The sequence below is a fragment of the Pelodiscus sinensis genome, unplaced genomic scaffold, assembly GCF_049634645.1.
Source record: "Pelodiscus sinensis isolate JC-2024 unplaced genomic scaffold, ASM4963464v1 ctg72, whole genome shotgun sequence".
Classification (NCBI taxonomy): domain Eukaryota; kingdom Metazoa; phylum Chordata; order Testudines; family Trionychidae; genus Pelodiscus; species Pelodiscus sinensis.
In genome coordinates, this window is record NW_027465834.1 from 21198 (window position 1) to 35445 (window position 14248).

General features: G+C 68.8%; 1 protein-coding gene across 1 annotated transcript in view; it reads left to right on the top strand.

The window, feature by feature from the left end:
- LOC142823549 (talin-1-like) overlaps positions 1-14248 on the top strand; it is a 135641-nt gene that overhangs the window by 21192 nt on the left and 100201 nt on the right. Inside the window, 5 exon segments of the mRNA XM_075914738.1 lie at positions 5369-5518; positions 5792-5893; positions 5995-6114; positions 8973-9119; positions 11108-11274. Of these exon segments, the coding sequence (XP_075770853.1) occupies positions 5369-5518; positions 5792-5893; positions 5995-6114; positions 8973-9119; positions 11108-11274 (686 nt within the window).

Here is a 14248-nt window from a genome sequence, read left to right on the forward strand (position 1 = left end):
GGGTGTGTAGCACTGCGGTGGGTGTGCGCAGGGTGTGTGCAAATATTGTGCCCATCTATAAAAAGGGGAATAAGAACAACCCTGGAAACTACAGACCGGTCAGTTTAACGTCTGTCCCAGGGAAGATAATGGAGCAGGTAATTAAGGAAATCGTATGCAAACACTTGGAAGGTAATAAAGTGCTAGGGAATAGCCAGCATGGGTTTGTGAAGAACAAGTCATGCCAAACTAATCTGATAGCTTTCTTTGATAGGATAACGAGCCTTGTGGATAAGGGAGAAGCGGTGGATGTCATATACCTAGACTTTAGTAAGGCATTTGATACAGTCTCGCATGATATTCTTATTGATAAACTAGGCAAAGATAACTTAGATAGGGCCACGCTAAGGTGGGTGCATAATTGGCTGGATAACCATAGTCAGAGAGTTGTTAACGGTGCGAAATCCTGCTGGAAAGGGATAACAAGTGGAGTTCCGCAAGGGTCTGTTTTGGGACCCGTACTGTTCAATATCTTCATCAATGATGTAGATATTGGGATAGAGAGTACGCTTAGTAAGTTTGCAGATGATACCAAACTGGGTGGGGTTGCAACTTCTTTGGAGGATAGGGACATAATTCAAAATGACCGTAGCAAGTTAGAGAAATGGTCAGAGGTAAACAGGATGAGGTTTAATAAAGAGAAATGCAAAGTGCTCCACTTAGGAAGGAACAATCAGTTCCATACATACAAGATGGGAAGCGACTGTCTAGGAAGGAGCATGGCGGAAAGGGATCTAGGGGTCATAGTGGACCACAAGTTGAATATGAGTCAACAGTGTGATGCTGTTGCAAAAAAAGCAAATATGATTCTAGGTTGTATCAACAGGTGTGTTGTAAGCAAAACTCGTGAAGTCATTCTGCCGCTCTACTCTGCACTAGTTAGGCCTCAGCTGGAGTACTGTGTCCAGTTCTGGGCGCCACATTTCAAGAAAGATGTGGAGAAATTGGAAAGGGTACAGAGAAGAGCGACAAGAATGATTAAAGGTTTAGAGAACATGACCTATGAAGCCAGGCTTCATGAACTGGGCTTGTTTAGTTTGGAAAAAAGAAGATTAAGGGGGGACATGATAGCGGTTTTCAAATATCTAAAAGGGTGTCACAAGGAGGAAGGAGAAAATTTGTTCCTCTTGGTTTCTGAGGACAGGATAAGGAGTAATGGGCTTAAAGTGCAGCAGGGGAGGTTTAGATTGGACATTAGGAAAAAATTCCTAACTGTCAGGGTGGTCAAATATTGGAATAAATTGCCAAGGGAGGTGGTGGAATCTCCCTCTCTGGAGATATTTAAGAACAGGTTAGATAGACATCTGTCAGGGATGGTGTAGACGGAGGTTGGTCCTGCCTTGAGGGCGGGGGGCTGGACTCGATGACCTCTCGAGGTCCCTTCCAGTCCTATTATTCTATGATTCTATGATTCTAGGGTGGTGGGGGCGTATAGCACTGCAGGGTGTGCGCAGGGCGGGTGTAGCACTGCAGGGGTGTGCGCAGAATGTTGGGGGCGTGTAGCGCTGCAGTGAGTGTGCGCAGGGTGTTGGGGGCGTGTAGCGCTGCAGTGGGTGTGCGCAGGGTGTTGGGGGCGTGTAGCGCTGCAGTGGGTGTGCGCAGGGCACGTGTAGCGCTGCAGTGGGTGTGCGCAGGGTGTTGGGGGCGTGTAGCGCTGCAGTGGGTGTGCGCAGGGTGTTGGGGGCGTATAGCACTGCAGGGTGTTGGGGGCGTGTAGCGCTGCAGTGGGTGTGCGCAGGGTGTTGGGGGCGTGTAGCGCTGCAGTGGGTGTGCGCAGGGTGTTGGGGGCGTGTAGCGCTGCAGTGGGTGTGCGCAGGGTGTTGGGGGCGTGTAGCGCTGCAGTGGGTGTGCGCAGGGTGTTGGGGGCGTGTAGCGCTGCAGTGGGTGTGCGCAGGGTGTTGGGGGCGTGTAGCGCTGCAGTGGGTGTGCGCAGGGTGTTGGGGGCGTGTAGCGCTGCAGTGGGTGTGCGCAGGGCACGTGTAGCGCTGCAGTGGGTGTGCGCAGGGTGTTGGGGGCGTGTAGCGCTGCAGTGGGTGTGCGCAGGGTGTTGGGGGCGTGTAGCGCTGCAGTGGGTGTGCGCAGGGTGTTGGGGGCGTGTAGCGCTGCAGTGGGTGTGCGCAGGGCACGTGTAGCGCTGCAGTGGGTGTGCGCAGGGTGTTGGGGGCGTATAGCACTGCAGGGTGTACGCAGGGTGCGTGTAGCGCTGCAGTGGGTGTGCGCAGGGTGTTGGGGGCGTGTAGCGCTGCAGTGGGTGTGCGCAGGGTGTTGGGGGCGTGTAGCGCTGCAGTGGGTGTGCGCAGGGTGTTGGGGGCGTATAGCACTGCAGGGTGTGCGCAGGGTGCGTGTAGCGCTGCAGTGGGTGTGCGCAGGGTGTTGGGGGCGTGTAGCGCTGCAGTGGGTGTGCGCAGGGTGTTGGGGGCGTGTAGCGCTGCAGTGGGTGTGCGCAGGGTGTTGGGGGCGTGTAGCGCTGCAGTGGGTGTGCGCAGGGTGTTGGGGGCGTGTAGCGCTGCAGTGGGTGTGCGCAGGGTGTTGGGGGCGTGTAGCGCTGCAGTGGGTGTGCGCAGGATGTTGGGGGCGTGTAGCGCTGCAGTGGGTGTGCGCAGGGTGCGTGTAGCGCTGCAGTGGGTGTGTGCAGGGTGCGTGTAGCGCTGCAGTGGGTGTGCGCAGGGTGTGTGTAGCGCTGCAGTGGGTGTGCGCAGCGTGTTGGGGGCGTGTAGCGCTGCAGTGGGTGTGCGCAGGGTGTGTGTAGCGCTGCAGTGGGTGTGCGCAGGGTGTTGGGGGCGTGTAGTGCTGCAGTGGGTGTGCGCAGGGTGCGTGTAGCGCTGCAGTGGGTGTGCGCAGGATGTTGGGGGCGTGTAGCGCTGCAGTGGGTGTGCGCAGGGTGCGTGTAGCGCTGCAGTGGGTGTGCGCAGGGTGCGTGTAGCGCTGCAGTGGGTGTGCGCAGGGTGTTGGGGGCGTGTAGCGCTGCAGTGGGTGTGCGCAGGGTGGTGGGGGCGTGTAGCGCTGCAGTGGGTGTGCGCAGGGTGTTGGGGGCGTGTAGCGCTGCAGTGGGTGTGCGCAGGGTGTTGGGGGCGTGTAGCGCAGCAGTGGGTGTGCGCAGGGTGTTGGGGGCGTGTAGCGCAGCAGTGGGTGTGCGCAGGGTGTTGGGGGCGTGTAGCGCAGCAGTGGGTGTGCGCAGGGTGTTGGGGGCGTGTAGCGCAGCAGTGGGTGTGCGCAGGGTGTTGGGGGCGTGTAGCGCAGCAGTGGGTGTGCGCAGGGTGTTGGGGGCGTGTAGTGCTGCAGGGTGTGCGCAGGGTGTTGGGGGCGTGTAGCGCTGTAGTGGGTGTGCGCAGGGTGTTGGGGGCGTGTAGCGCTGCAGTGGGTGTGCGCAGGGTGTTGGAGGCGTGTAGCGCTGCAGGGTGTGCGCAGGGTGTTGGGGGCGTGTAGCGCTGCAGTGGGTGTGCGCAGGGTGTTGGGGGCGTGTAGCGCTGCAGGGTGTGCGCAGGGTGTTGGGGGTGTGTAGCGCTGCAGTGGGTGTGCGCAGGGTGTTGGGGGCGTGTAGCGCTGCAGTGGGTGTGCGCAGGGTGTTGGAGGCGTGTAGCGCTGCAGGGTGTGCGCAGGGTGTTGGGGGCGTGTAGCGCTGCAGTGGGTGTGCGCAGGGTGTTGGGGGCGTGTAGCGCTGCAGTGGGTGTGCGCAGGGTGCGTGTAGCGCTGCAGTGGGTGTGCGCAGGGTGTTGGGGGCGTGTAGCGCTGCAGTGGGTGTGCGCAGGGTGGTGGGGGCGTGTAGCGCTGCAGTGGGTGTGCGCAGGGTGTTGGGGGCGTGTAGCGCTGCAGTGGGTGTGCGCAGGGTGTTGGGGGCGTGTAGCGCAGCAGTGGGTGTGCGCAGGGTGTTGGGGGCATGTAGCGCAGCAGTGGGTGTGCGCAGGGTGTTGGGGGCGTGTAGCGCAGCAGTGGGTGTGCGCAGGGTGTTGGGGGCGTGTAGCGCAGCAGTGGGTGTGCGCAGGGTGTTGGGGGCGTGTAGCGCTGCAGGGTGTGCGCAGGGTGTTGGGGGTGTGTAGCGCTGCAGTGGGTGTGCGCAGGGTGTTGGGGGCGTGTAGCGCTGCAGTGGGTGTGCGCAGGGTGTTGGAGGCGTGTAGCGCTGCAGGGTGTGCGCAGGGTGTTGGGGGCGTGTAGCGCTGCAGTGGGTGTGCGCAGGGTGTTGGGGGCGTGTAGCGCTGCAGGGTGTGCGCAGGGTGTTGGGGGCGTGTAGCGCAGCAGTGGGTGTGCGCAGGGTGTTGGGGGCGTGTAGCGCAGCAGTGGGTGTGCGCAGGGTGTTGGGGGCGTGTAGCGCAGCAGTGGGTGTGCGCAGGGTGTTGGGGGCGTGTAGCGCAGCAGTGGGTGTGCGCAGGGTGTTGGGGGCGTGTAGCGCAGCAGTGGGTGTGCGCAGGGTGTTGGGGGCGTGTAGCGCTGCAGGGTGTGCGCAGGGTGTTGGGGGTGTGTAGCGCTGCAGTGGGTGTGCGCAGGGTGTTGGGGGCGTGTAGCGCTGCAGTGGGTGTGCGCAGGGTGTTGGAGGCGTGTAGCGCTGCAGGGTGTGCGCAGGGTGTTGGGGGTGTGTAGCGCTGCAGTGGGTGTGCGCAGGGTGTTGGGTGCGTGTAGCGCTGCAGTGGGTGTGCGCAGGGTGTTGGGGGCGTGTAGCGCTGCAGGGTGTGCGCAGGGTGTTGGGGGTGTGTAGCGCTGCAGTGGGTGTGCGCAGGGTGTTGGGGGCGTGTAGCGCTGCAGTGGGTGTGCGCAGGGTGTTGGGGGCGTGTAGCGCTGCAGGGTGTGCGCAGGGTGTTGGGGGTGTGTAGCGCTGCAGTGGGTGTGCGCAGGGTGTTGGGTGCGTGTAGCGCTGCAGTGGGTGTGCGCAGGGTGTTGGGGGCGTGTAGCGCTGCAGGGTGTGCGCAGGGTGTTGGGGGCGTGTAGCGCTGCAGTGGGTGTGCGCAGGGTGTTGGGGGCGTGTAGCGCTGCAGGGTGTGCGCAGGGTGTTGGGGGCGTGTAGCGCTGCACTGGGTGTGCGCAGGGTGTTGGGGGCGTGTAGCGCTGCAGGATGTGTGCAGGGTGTTGGGGGCGTGTAGCGCTGCAGGATGCGTGCAGGGTGTTGGGGGCATGTAGCGCTGCAGGGTGTGCGTAGGGTGTTGGGGGCGTGTAGCGCTGCAGTGGGTGTGCGCAGGGTGTTGGGGGCGTGTAGCGCTGCAGGGTGTGCGCAGGGTGTTGGGGGCGTGTAGCGCTGCAGGGTGACTCGGGCGAGGCGACCCAGCACGGTGCCCTGAGCACAGGCCCGGATGCCCGACGTGCCATTCGGCCTGTGCCTGACGCTGGCCTGTGCTTGCAGCAAGCCGCCCACACGCAGGAGGCCATGGAGGAGGCGGTGCAGATGATGAAGGAAGCCGTGGAGGACCTGACCACCACTCTGAACGAGGCTGCCAGCGCTGCCGGGGTCGTGGGGGGCATGGTGGACTCCATCACGCAGGCCATCAACCAGGCAAGGGGGAGCCCTGAGCGCAGCGGGGCCGCCGGGCGCTGTTCCGTGAGGGCTGCCAGAGTCCCGGACTTGCCCAGGAGCTCGGGGCTAAGTGCTGGGTGGATCTGGGCTCTGGCCTGTGGCCGCGGCCTTGGGAGCTGTGAGCCTGTGACTGCATTTGCAGGGCGCCGAGGCGTGGGGTGGGGCGCACCGGGGAGGACGTCCTCGGGGCGCCCGTGGGGAGGCGTGGCGGGCCCAGGCTGGGGGTCCTGGTAACGGCGCTCTCTCTGGCAGCTGGACGAGGGGCCCACGGGCGAGCCGGAGGGGACCTTTGTCGATTACCAGACCACCATGGTCAGGACGGCCAAGGCCATCGCGGTGACGGTGCAGGAGCTGGTGAGTGCTGGCGGGGCGGTGGGGTGCCGTGTGCCAGGCCGCCCCAGCCCACGAGGGCAGGCTGGGACGGGCCCCTGGGTGACAGGCCCCTCTGCCTGCAGGTCACCAAATCCACCACCAACCCGGACGAGCTGGGCACGCTGGCCAACCAGCTCACCAGCGACTACGCGCAGCTGGCGCGCCAGGCCAAGCCCGCGGCCATCACCGCCGAGAACGAGGAGGTGAGAGCACCCCGGGCAGGGGCCATGTGGGGCTCTCCCACTGGGGCTGGAGCTGGGGGGAGCGTTGGACTCTCCCACTGGGGCTGGAGCTGGGGGGAGCGTTGGACTCTCCCACTGGGGCTGGAGCTGGGGGGAGCGTTGGACTCTCCCACTGGGGCTGGAGCTGGGGGGAGCGTTGGACTCTCCCACTGGGGCTGGAGCTGGGGGGGAGCGTTGGACTCTCCCACTGGGGCTGGAGCTGGGGGGAGCGTTGGACTCTCCCACTGGGGGCTGGAGCTGGGGGGGAGCGTTGGACTCCCCCACTGGGGGCTGGAGCTGGGGGGGAGCGTTGGACTCTCCCACTGGGGGCTGGAGCTGGGAGGAGCATTGGAATGGGCAGCGTTGGACTCTCCCACTGGGGGCTGGAGCTGGGGGGGAGCGTTGGACTCTCCCACTGGGGGCTGGAGCTGGGGGGAGCATTGGAATGGGCAGCGTTGGACTCTCCCACTGGGGGCTGGAGCTGGGGGGAGCGTTGGACTCTCCCACTGGGGGCTGGAGCTGGGGGGGAGCGTTGGACTCTCCCACTGGGGGCTGGAGCTGGGGGGGAGCGTTGGACTCTCCCACTGGGGGCTGGAGCTGGGAGGAGCATTGGAATGGGCAGCGTTGGACTCTCCCACTGGGGGCTGGAGCTGGGGGGGAGCGTTGGACTCTCCCACTGGGGGCTGGAGCTGGGGGGAGCGTTGGACTCTCCCACTGGGGCTGGAGCTGGGGGGAGTGTTGGACTCTCCCACTGGGGGCTGGAGCTGGGGGGAGCATTGGAATGGGCAGCGTTGGACTCTCCCACTGGGGGCTGGAGCTGGGGGGAGCGTTGGACTCTCCCACTGGGGCTGGACCTGGGGGGAGCGTTGGACTCTCCCACTGGGGCTGGAGCTGGGGGGAGCGTTGGACTCTCCCACTGGGGGCTGGAGCTGGGGGGAGCGTTGGACTTTCCCACTGGGGCTGGAGCTGGGGGGAGCGTTGGACTCTCCCACTGGGGCTGGAGCTGGGGGGAGCGTTGGACTCTCCCACTGGGGGCTGGAGCTGGGGGGAGCGTTGGACTCTCCCACTGGGGGCTGGAGCTGGGGGGAGCGTTGGACTCTCCCACTGGGGGCTGGAGCTGGGGGGAGCGTTGGACTCTCCCACTGGGGCTGGAGCTGGGGGGAGCGTTGGACTCTCCCACTGGGGGCTGGAGCTGGGGGGAGCGTTGGACTCTCCCACTGAGGGCTGGAGCTGGGGGGAGCGTTGGACTCACCCACTGGGGCTGGAGCTGGGGGGAGCGTTGGACTCTCCCACTGGGGGCTGGAGCTGGGGGGAGCGTTGGACTCTCCCACTGGGGGCTGGAGCTGGGGGGGAGCGTTGGACTCTCCCACTGGGGGCTGGAGCTGGGAGGAGCATTGGAATGGGCAGCGTTGGACTCTCCCACTGGGGGCTGGAGCTGGGGGGGAGCGTTGGACTCTCCCACTGGGGGCTGGAGCTGGGGGGAGCATTGGAATGGGCAGCGTTGGACTCTCCCACTGGGGGCTGGAGCTAGGGGGAGCGTTGGACTCTCCCACTGGGGGCTGGAGCTGGGGGGAGCATTGGAATGGGCAGCGTTGGACTCTCCCACTGGGGGCTGGAGCTGGGGGGCATTGGAATGGGCAGCACTGGGCTCTCCCATTGGGGCTGGAGCTGGGGGGAGCGTTGGACTCTCCCACTGGGGGCTGGAGCTGGGGGGAGCGTTGGACTCTCCCACTGGGGGCTGGAGCTGGGGGGCATTGGAATGGGCAGCGCTGGGCTCTCCCATTGGGGCTGGAGCGGGGGGGAGCCTTGGAATGGGCAGTGTTGGACTCTCCCACTGGGGGCTGGAGCTGGGGGGAGCGTTGGACTCTCCCATTGGGGCTGGAGCTGGGGGGAGCATTGGAATGGGCAGCGTTGGACTCTCCCACTGGGGGCTGGAGCTGGGGGGAGCATTGGAATGGGCAGCGTTGGACTCTCCCACTGGGGGCTGGAGCTGGGGGGAGCGTTGGACTTTCCCACTGGGGGCTGGAGCTGGGGGGAGCGTTGGACTCTCCCACTGAGGGCTGGAGCTGGGGGGAGCGTTGGACTCTCCCATTGGGGCTGGACCTAGGGGGAGCATTGGAATGGGCAGCGCTGGCCTCTCCCATTGGGGCTGGAGCTGGGGGGAGCGTTGGAATGGGCAGCGTTGGACTCTCCCACTGGGGGCTGGAGCTGGGGGGAGCGTTGGACTTTCCTACTAGGGGCTGGAGCTGGGGGGAGCGTTGGACTCTCCCACTGGGGGCTGGAGCTGGGGGCAGCGTTGGACTTTCCCACTAGGGGCTGGAGCTGGGGGGAGCGTTGGACTCTCCCACTGGGGGCTGGAGCTGGGGGGAGCGTTGGACTCTCCCACTGAGGGCTGGAGCTGGGGGGAGCGTTGGAATGGTCAGCGCTGGGCTCTCCCAATGGGGCTGGAGCTGGGGGGAGCGTTGGAATGGGCAGCGCTGGACTCTCCCATTGGGACTGGAGCGGGGGGGCATTGGAATGGGCAGCGCTGGGCTCTCCCACAGGGGGAAACAGTGGGGGGGAGCATTGGAATGGGCAGTGATGGACTCTCCCATTGGGGCTGGAGCTGGGGGGAGCATTGGACTCTCCCATTGGGGCTGGAGCTGGGGGGAGCTTTGGAAAGGGGAGCGCTGGACCCTCCCAATGGGGCTGGAGCGGGGGGGAGCGTTGGACTCTCCCGCCGGGCACCAGTGTGGTGAGTCCCCGCGGGCAGTGGCAGTTGGACTTTCCCGTTGGCGATGGGGGGCGTGTCAGTTCCGTGGGCGGGGCGATGCTGACTCCGCCTCTGTGCCGGTCCCTAGATTGGCTCCCACATCAAGAACCGGGTGCAGGAGCTGGGCCACGGCTGTGCTGCCCTGGTGACCAAGGCCGGAGCCCTGCAGTGCAGCCCCAGCGACGCCTACACCAAGAAGGAGCTGATCGAGTGCGCCCGCAAAGTGTCCGAGAAGGTACCTGCGGGAGGGAGCGGCGGGCGGGCAGAGGGGCAGGGCGGAGGGCAGAGTTGGCCCAGGATGTGCCGACCAGGGAGCCCCCGACCCGGCACCCCGTCTGCAGCCAGATGAGACTCCGCCGGCCAGTCGAGTACAAACGGGTTCATTGCTTCTCCGAGAGGACACAGGAGCCAGGGCAGAGCCAGAGCCCTCTTGGGGGGAGGGGCTTCTCCCCCTTCTTTCTTGTAAAAACCTCCTCCCCTCCCCCGGCCTGCCCCCTCCGCCCAGCGTGCCCCCTGATCCCCTAGGCCTGGCCCCTCCGCCCAGCGTGCCCCCTGATCCCCTAGGCCTGGCCTGCCCCCTCCGCCCAGCGTGCCCGCTAATCCCCTAGGCCTGGCCCCTCCGCCCAGCGTGCCCGCTAATCCCCTAGGCCTGGCCTACCCCCTCCGCCCAGCGTGCCCGCTAATCCCCTAGGCCTGGCCTACCCCCTCCGCACAGCGTGCCCCCTGATCTCCTAGGCCTGGCCTACCCCCTCCACCCAGCGTGCCCACTAATCCCCTAGGCCTGGCCTGCCCCCTCCGCCCAGCGTGCCCGCTAATCCCCTAGGCCTTGTCTACCCCCTCTGCCCAGCGTGCCCGCTAATCCCCTAGGCCTGGCCTACCCCCTCCGCCCAGCGTGCCCGCTAATCCCCTAGGCCTTGTCTACCCCCTCCGCCCAGCGTGCCCGCTAATCCCTTAGGCCTGGCCTGGCCTATCCCCTCTGCCCAGCGTGCCCGCTAATCCCCTAGGCCTGGCCTACCCCCTCCGCCCAGCGTGCCCGCTAATCCCCTAGGCCTTGTCTACCCCCTCTGCCCAGCATGCCCACTAATCCCCTAGGCCTTGTCTACCCCCTCCGCCCAGCGTGCCCGCTAATCCCTTAGGCCTGGCCTGGCCTATCCCCTCCGCCCAGCGTGCCCGCTAATCCCCTAGGCCTGGCCTATCCCCTCCGCCCAGCGTGCCTGCTAATCCCCTCGGCCTGGCCTACACCCTCCGCCCAGCGTGCCTGCTAATCCCTTAGGCCTTGTCTACCCCCTCCGCCCAGCGTGCCTGCTAATCCCTTAGGCCTTGTCTACCCCCTCCGCCCAGCGTGCCTGCTAATCCCCTAGGCCTGGCCTATCCCCTCCGCCCAGCGTGCCTGCTAATCCCCTCGGCCTGGCCTACACCCTCCGCCCAGCGTGCCTGCTAATCCCTTAGGCCTTGTCTACCTCCTCCGCCCAGCGTGCCTGCTAATCCCCTAGGCCTGGCCTATCCCCTCCGCCCAGCGTGCCTGCTAATCCCCTAGGCCTGGCCTATCCCCTCCGCCCAGCGTGCCTGCTAATCCCCTCGGCCTGGCCTACACCCTCCGCCCAGCGTGCCTGCTAATCCCTTAGGCCTTGTCTACCCCCTCCGCCCAGCGTGCCTGCTAATCCCTTAGGCCTTGTCTACCCCCTCCGCCCAGCGTGCCTGCTAATCCCCTAGGCCTGGCCTATCCCCTCCGCCCAGCGTGCCTGCTAATCCCCTCGGCCTGGCCTACACCCTCCGCCCAGCGTGCCTGCTAATCCCTTAGGCCTTGTCTACCCCCTCCGCCCAGCGTGCCTGCTAATCCCCTAGGCCTGGCCTATCCCCTCCGCCCAGCGTGCCCCCTGATCCCCTAGGCCTGGCCTGTGCCCCTCAGCTCCTCTGCGTGGTTTTCTGGCTCCCTTGGCTGTCTGGCCCTTCGTGCTGGGGTCCGATGTGGCTCTTCCCTTTCTGGTCCCTGGTGTGTCACACACAGAGGGCAGGAGTGGGGGGTTGTGACCCCAGCTCTCTGTTCCACAGCCGGGGGTGGGGGCAGGCTCAGGGAGAAGCGGGGGGGGGGGTCTCTGCCTGCGCGGTGGCTCTGGGTCTCCTTTGCGTGGCCGAACAGGGCGCGCGGCAGCGTCGGTGGCTGCGGGGCGCAGCTGGTGCCGGAACAGCGGCCGTGGGCTCATCCTAGCCTCCTCCCGGCAGGTGTCCCACGTGCTGGCGGCCCTGCAGGCCGGGAACCGGGGGACCCAGGCCTGCATCACCGCGGCCAGCGCCGTCTCCGGGATCATCGCCGACCTCGACACCACCATCATGTTCGCCACGGCGGGGACGCTGAACCGGGAGAACGCCGAGACCTTCGCCGACCACCGGTACTGGGGCGGGCCAGGGCTCAGCCCAGAGAGTGGGGCGGGGGGCCTGCCACGTCTGACTCCAGCCCAGCCCACCCCCACGTGCCGAGGGGACGGGTTGTGCTGCTCTCCAGGACCCCGCCGCACTGCCCTCTGTAACGCTCGGGGGGTGGGGAGTCTGTGACCCCTCTGTACTCCACATGCGGGGAGGGGCGGGCAGGCTTGGGGGGCGGGAAGTCTGTGACCCCCCCATATCTCACACACAGAGGGCAGGAGTGGGGGGTTGTGACCCCAGCTCTCTGTTCCACACCCGGGGGTGGGGGCAGGCTCAGGGAGAAGCGGGGGGGTGGTCACTGATACCTGCTCTGTTCCACACGCGGGGGCAGGGGCAGGCTCAGTGAGGGGGGGTTGTGACCCCCGCTCTGTCCCGCACGCGGGGCCGGGGGCCGGTGGGGGCTGGGGGCCTGTGACCCCCGCTCTGTCCCGCACGCGGGGCCGGGGCCGGTGGGGGCTGGGGGCCTGTGACCCCCCCTCTGTCCCGCACGCGGGGCCGGGGCCGGTGGGGGCTGGGGGCCTGTGACCCCCCCTCTGTCCCGCACGCGGGGCCGGGGCCGGTGGGGGCTGGGGGCCTGTGACCCCCCCCTCTGTCTCGCACGCGGGGCCGGGGCCGGTGGGGGCTGGGGGCCTGTGACCCCCCCCTCTGTCCCGCACGCGGGGCCGGGGCCGGTGGGGGCTGGGGGCCTGTGACCCCCCCTCTGTCTCGCACGCGGGGCCGGGGCCGGTGGGGGCTGGGGGCCTGTGACCCCCCCCTCTGTCCCGCACGCGGGGCCGGGGGCCGGTGGGGGCTGGGGGCCTGTGACCCCCCCTCTGTCTCGCACGCGGGGGCCGGGGGCCGGTGGGGGCTGGGGGCCTGTGACCCCCGCTCTGTCCCGCACGCGGGGCCGGGGCCGGTGGGGGCTGGGGGCCTGTGACCCCCGCTCTGTCCCGCACGCGGGGCCGGGGCCGGTGGGGGCTGGGGGCCTGTGACCCCCCCTCTGTCTCGCACGCGGGGCCGGGGCCGGTGGGGGCTGGGGGCCTGTGACCCCCGCTCTGTCCCGCACGCGGGGCCGGGGCCGGTGGGGGCTGGGGGCCTGTGACCCCCGCTCTGTCCCGCACGCGGGGGCCGGGGCCGGTGGGGGCTGGGGGCCCTGTGACCCCCGCTCTGTCCCGCACGCGGGGCCGGGGCCGGTGGGGGCTGGGGGCCTGTGACCCCCCCCTCTGTCCCGCACGCGGGGCCGGGGCCGGTGGGGGCTGGGGGCCTGTGACCCCCCCCTCTCTCCCGCACGCGGGGCCGGGGCCGGTGGGGGCTGGGGGCCTGTGACCCCCCCTCTGTCCCGCACGCGGGGCCGGGGGCCGGTGGGGGCTGGGGGCCTGTGACCCCCGCTCTGTCCCGCACGCGGGGCCGGGGCCGGTGGGGGCTGGGGGCCTGTGACCCCCCCCTCTGTCCCGCACGCGGGGCCGGGGGCCGGTGGGGGCTGGGGGCCTGTGACCCCCCCTCTGTCCCACACGCGGGGCCGGGGCCGGTGGGGGCTGGGGGCCTGTGACCCCCCCCTCTGTCCCGCACGCGGGGCCGGGGCCGGTGGGGGCTGGGGGCCTGTGACCCCCCCTCTGTCTCGCACGCGGGGCCGGGGCCGGTGGGGGCTGGGGGCCTGTGACCCCCCCCTCTGTCCCGCACGCGGGGCCGGGGCCGGTGGGGGCTGGGGGCCTGTGACCCCCCCCTCTCTCCCGCACGCGGGGCCGGGGCCGGTGGGGGCTGGGGGCCTGTGACCCCCCCTCTGTCCCGCACGCCGGGGCCGGGGCCGGTGGGGGCTGGGGGCCTGTGACCCCCCCCTCTCTCCCGCACGCGGGGCCGGGGCCGGTGGGGGCTGGGGGCCTGTGACCCCCCCTCTGTCTCGCACGCGGGGCCGGGGCCGGTGAGTTGACCCTGCTCTGTCCCTCAGGGAGGGGCGGGGCCGGTGGGGGCCATTGGGGGCCGGTGGGGTGACCCCGCTCTGTCGCGCAGGGAGGGGCGGGGCCAGTGGGGGCTATTGGGGGCCGGTGGGGGTGACCCCGCTCTGTCCCGCAGGGAGGGGCGGGGCCGGTGGGGGCTGGTGGGGTGACCCCGCTCTGTCCCGCAGGGAGGGGCGGGGCCGGTGGGGGCCGGTGGGGTGACCCCGCTCTGTCCCGCAGGGAGGGGCGGGGCCGGTGGGGGCCGGTGGGGTGACCCCGCTCTGTCCCGCAGGGAGGGGCGGGGGCCGGTGGGGGGCCGGTGGGGTGACCCCGCTCTGTCCCGCAGGGAGGGGCGGGGGCCGGTGGGGGCCGGTGGGGGTGACCCCGCTCTGTCCCGCAGGGAGGGGCGGGGCCGGTGGGGGCCGGTGGGGTGACCCCGCTCTGTCCCGCAGGTAGGGGCGGGGCCGGTGGGGGCCGGTGGGGTGACCCCGCTCTGTCCCGCAGGGAGGGGCGGGGCCGGTGGGGGCCGGGTGGGGTGACCCCGCTCTGTCCCGCAGGGAGGGGCGGGGCGGGGCCCGGTGGGGGCCGGTGGGGTGACCCCGCTCTGTCCCGCAGGGGAGGGGCGGGGGCGGGGCCGGTGGGGGCCGGTGGGGTGACCCCGCTCTGTCCCGCAGGGAGGGGCGGGGCCGGTGGGGTGACCCCGCTCTGTCCCGCAGGGAGGGGCGGGGGCCGGTGGGGTGACCCCGCTCTGTCCCGCAGGGAGGGGCGGGGCCGGTGGGGTGACCCCGCTCTGTCCCGCAGGGAGGGGCGGGGCCGGTGGGGCAGGTGGGGTGACCCCGCTCTGTCCCGCAGGGAGGGGCGGGGCCGGTGGAGGCCGGTGGGGTGACCCCGCTCTGTCCCGCAGGGAGGGGCGGGGCCGGTGGGGGCCGGTGGGGTGACCCCGCTCTGTCCCGCAGGGAGGGGCGGGGCCGGTGGGGGCCGGTGGGGTGACCCCGCTCTGTCCCGCAGGGAGGGGCGGGGCCGGTGG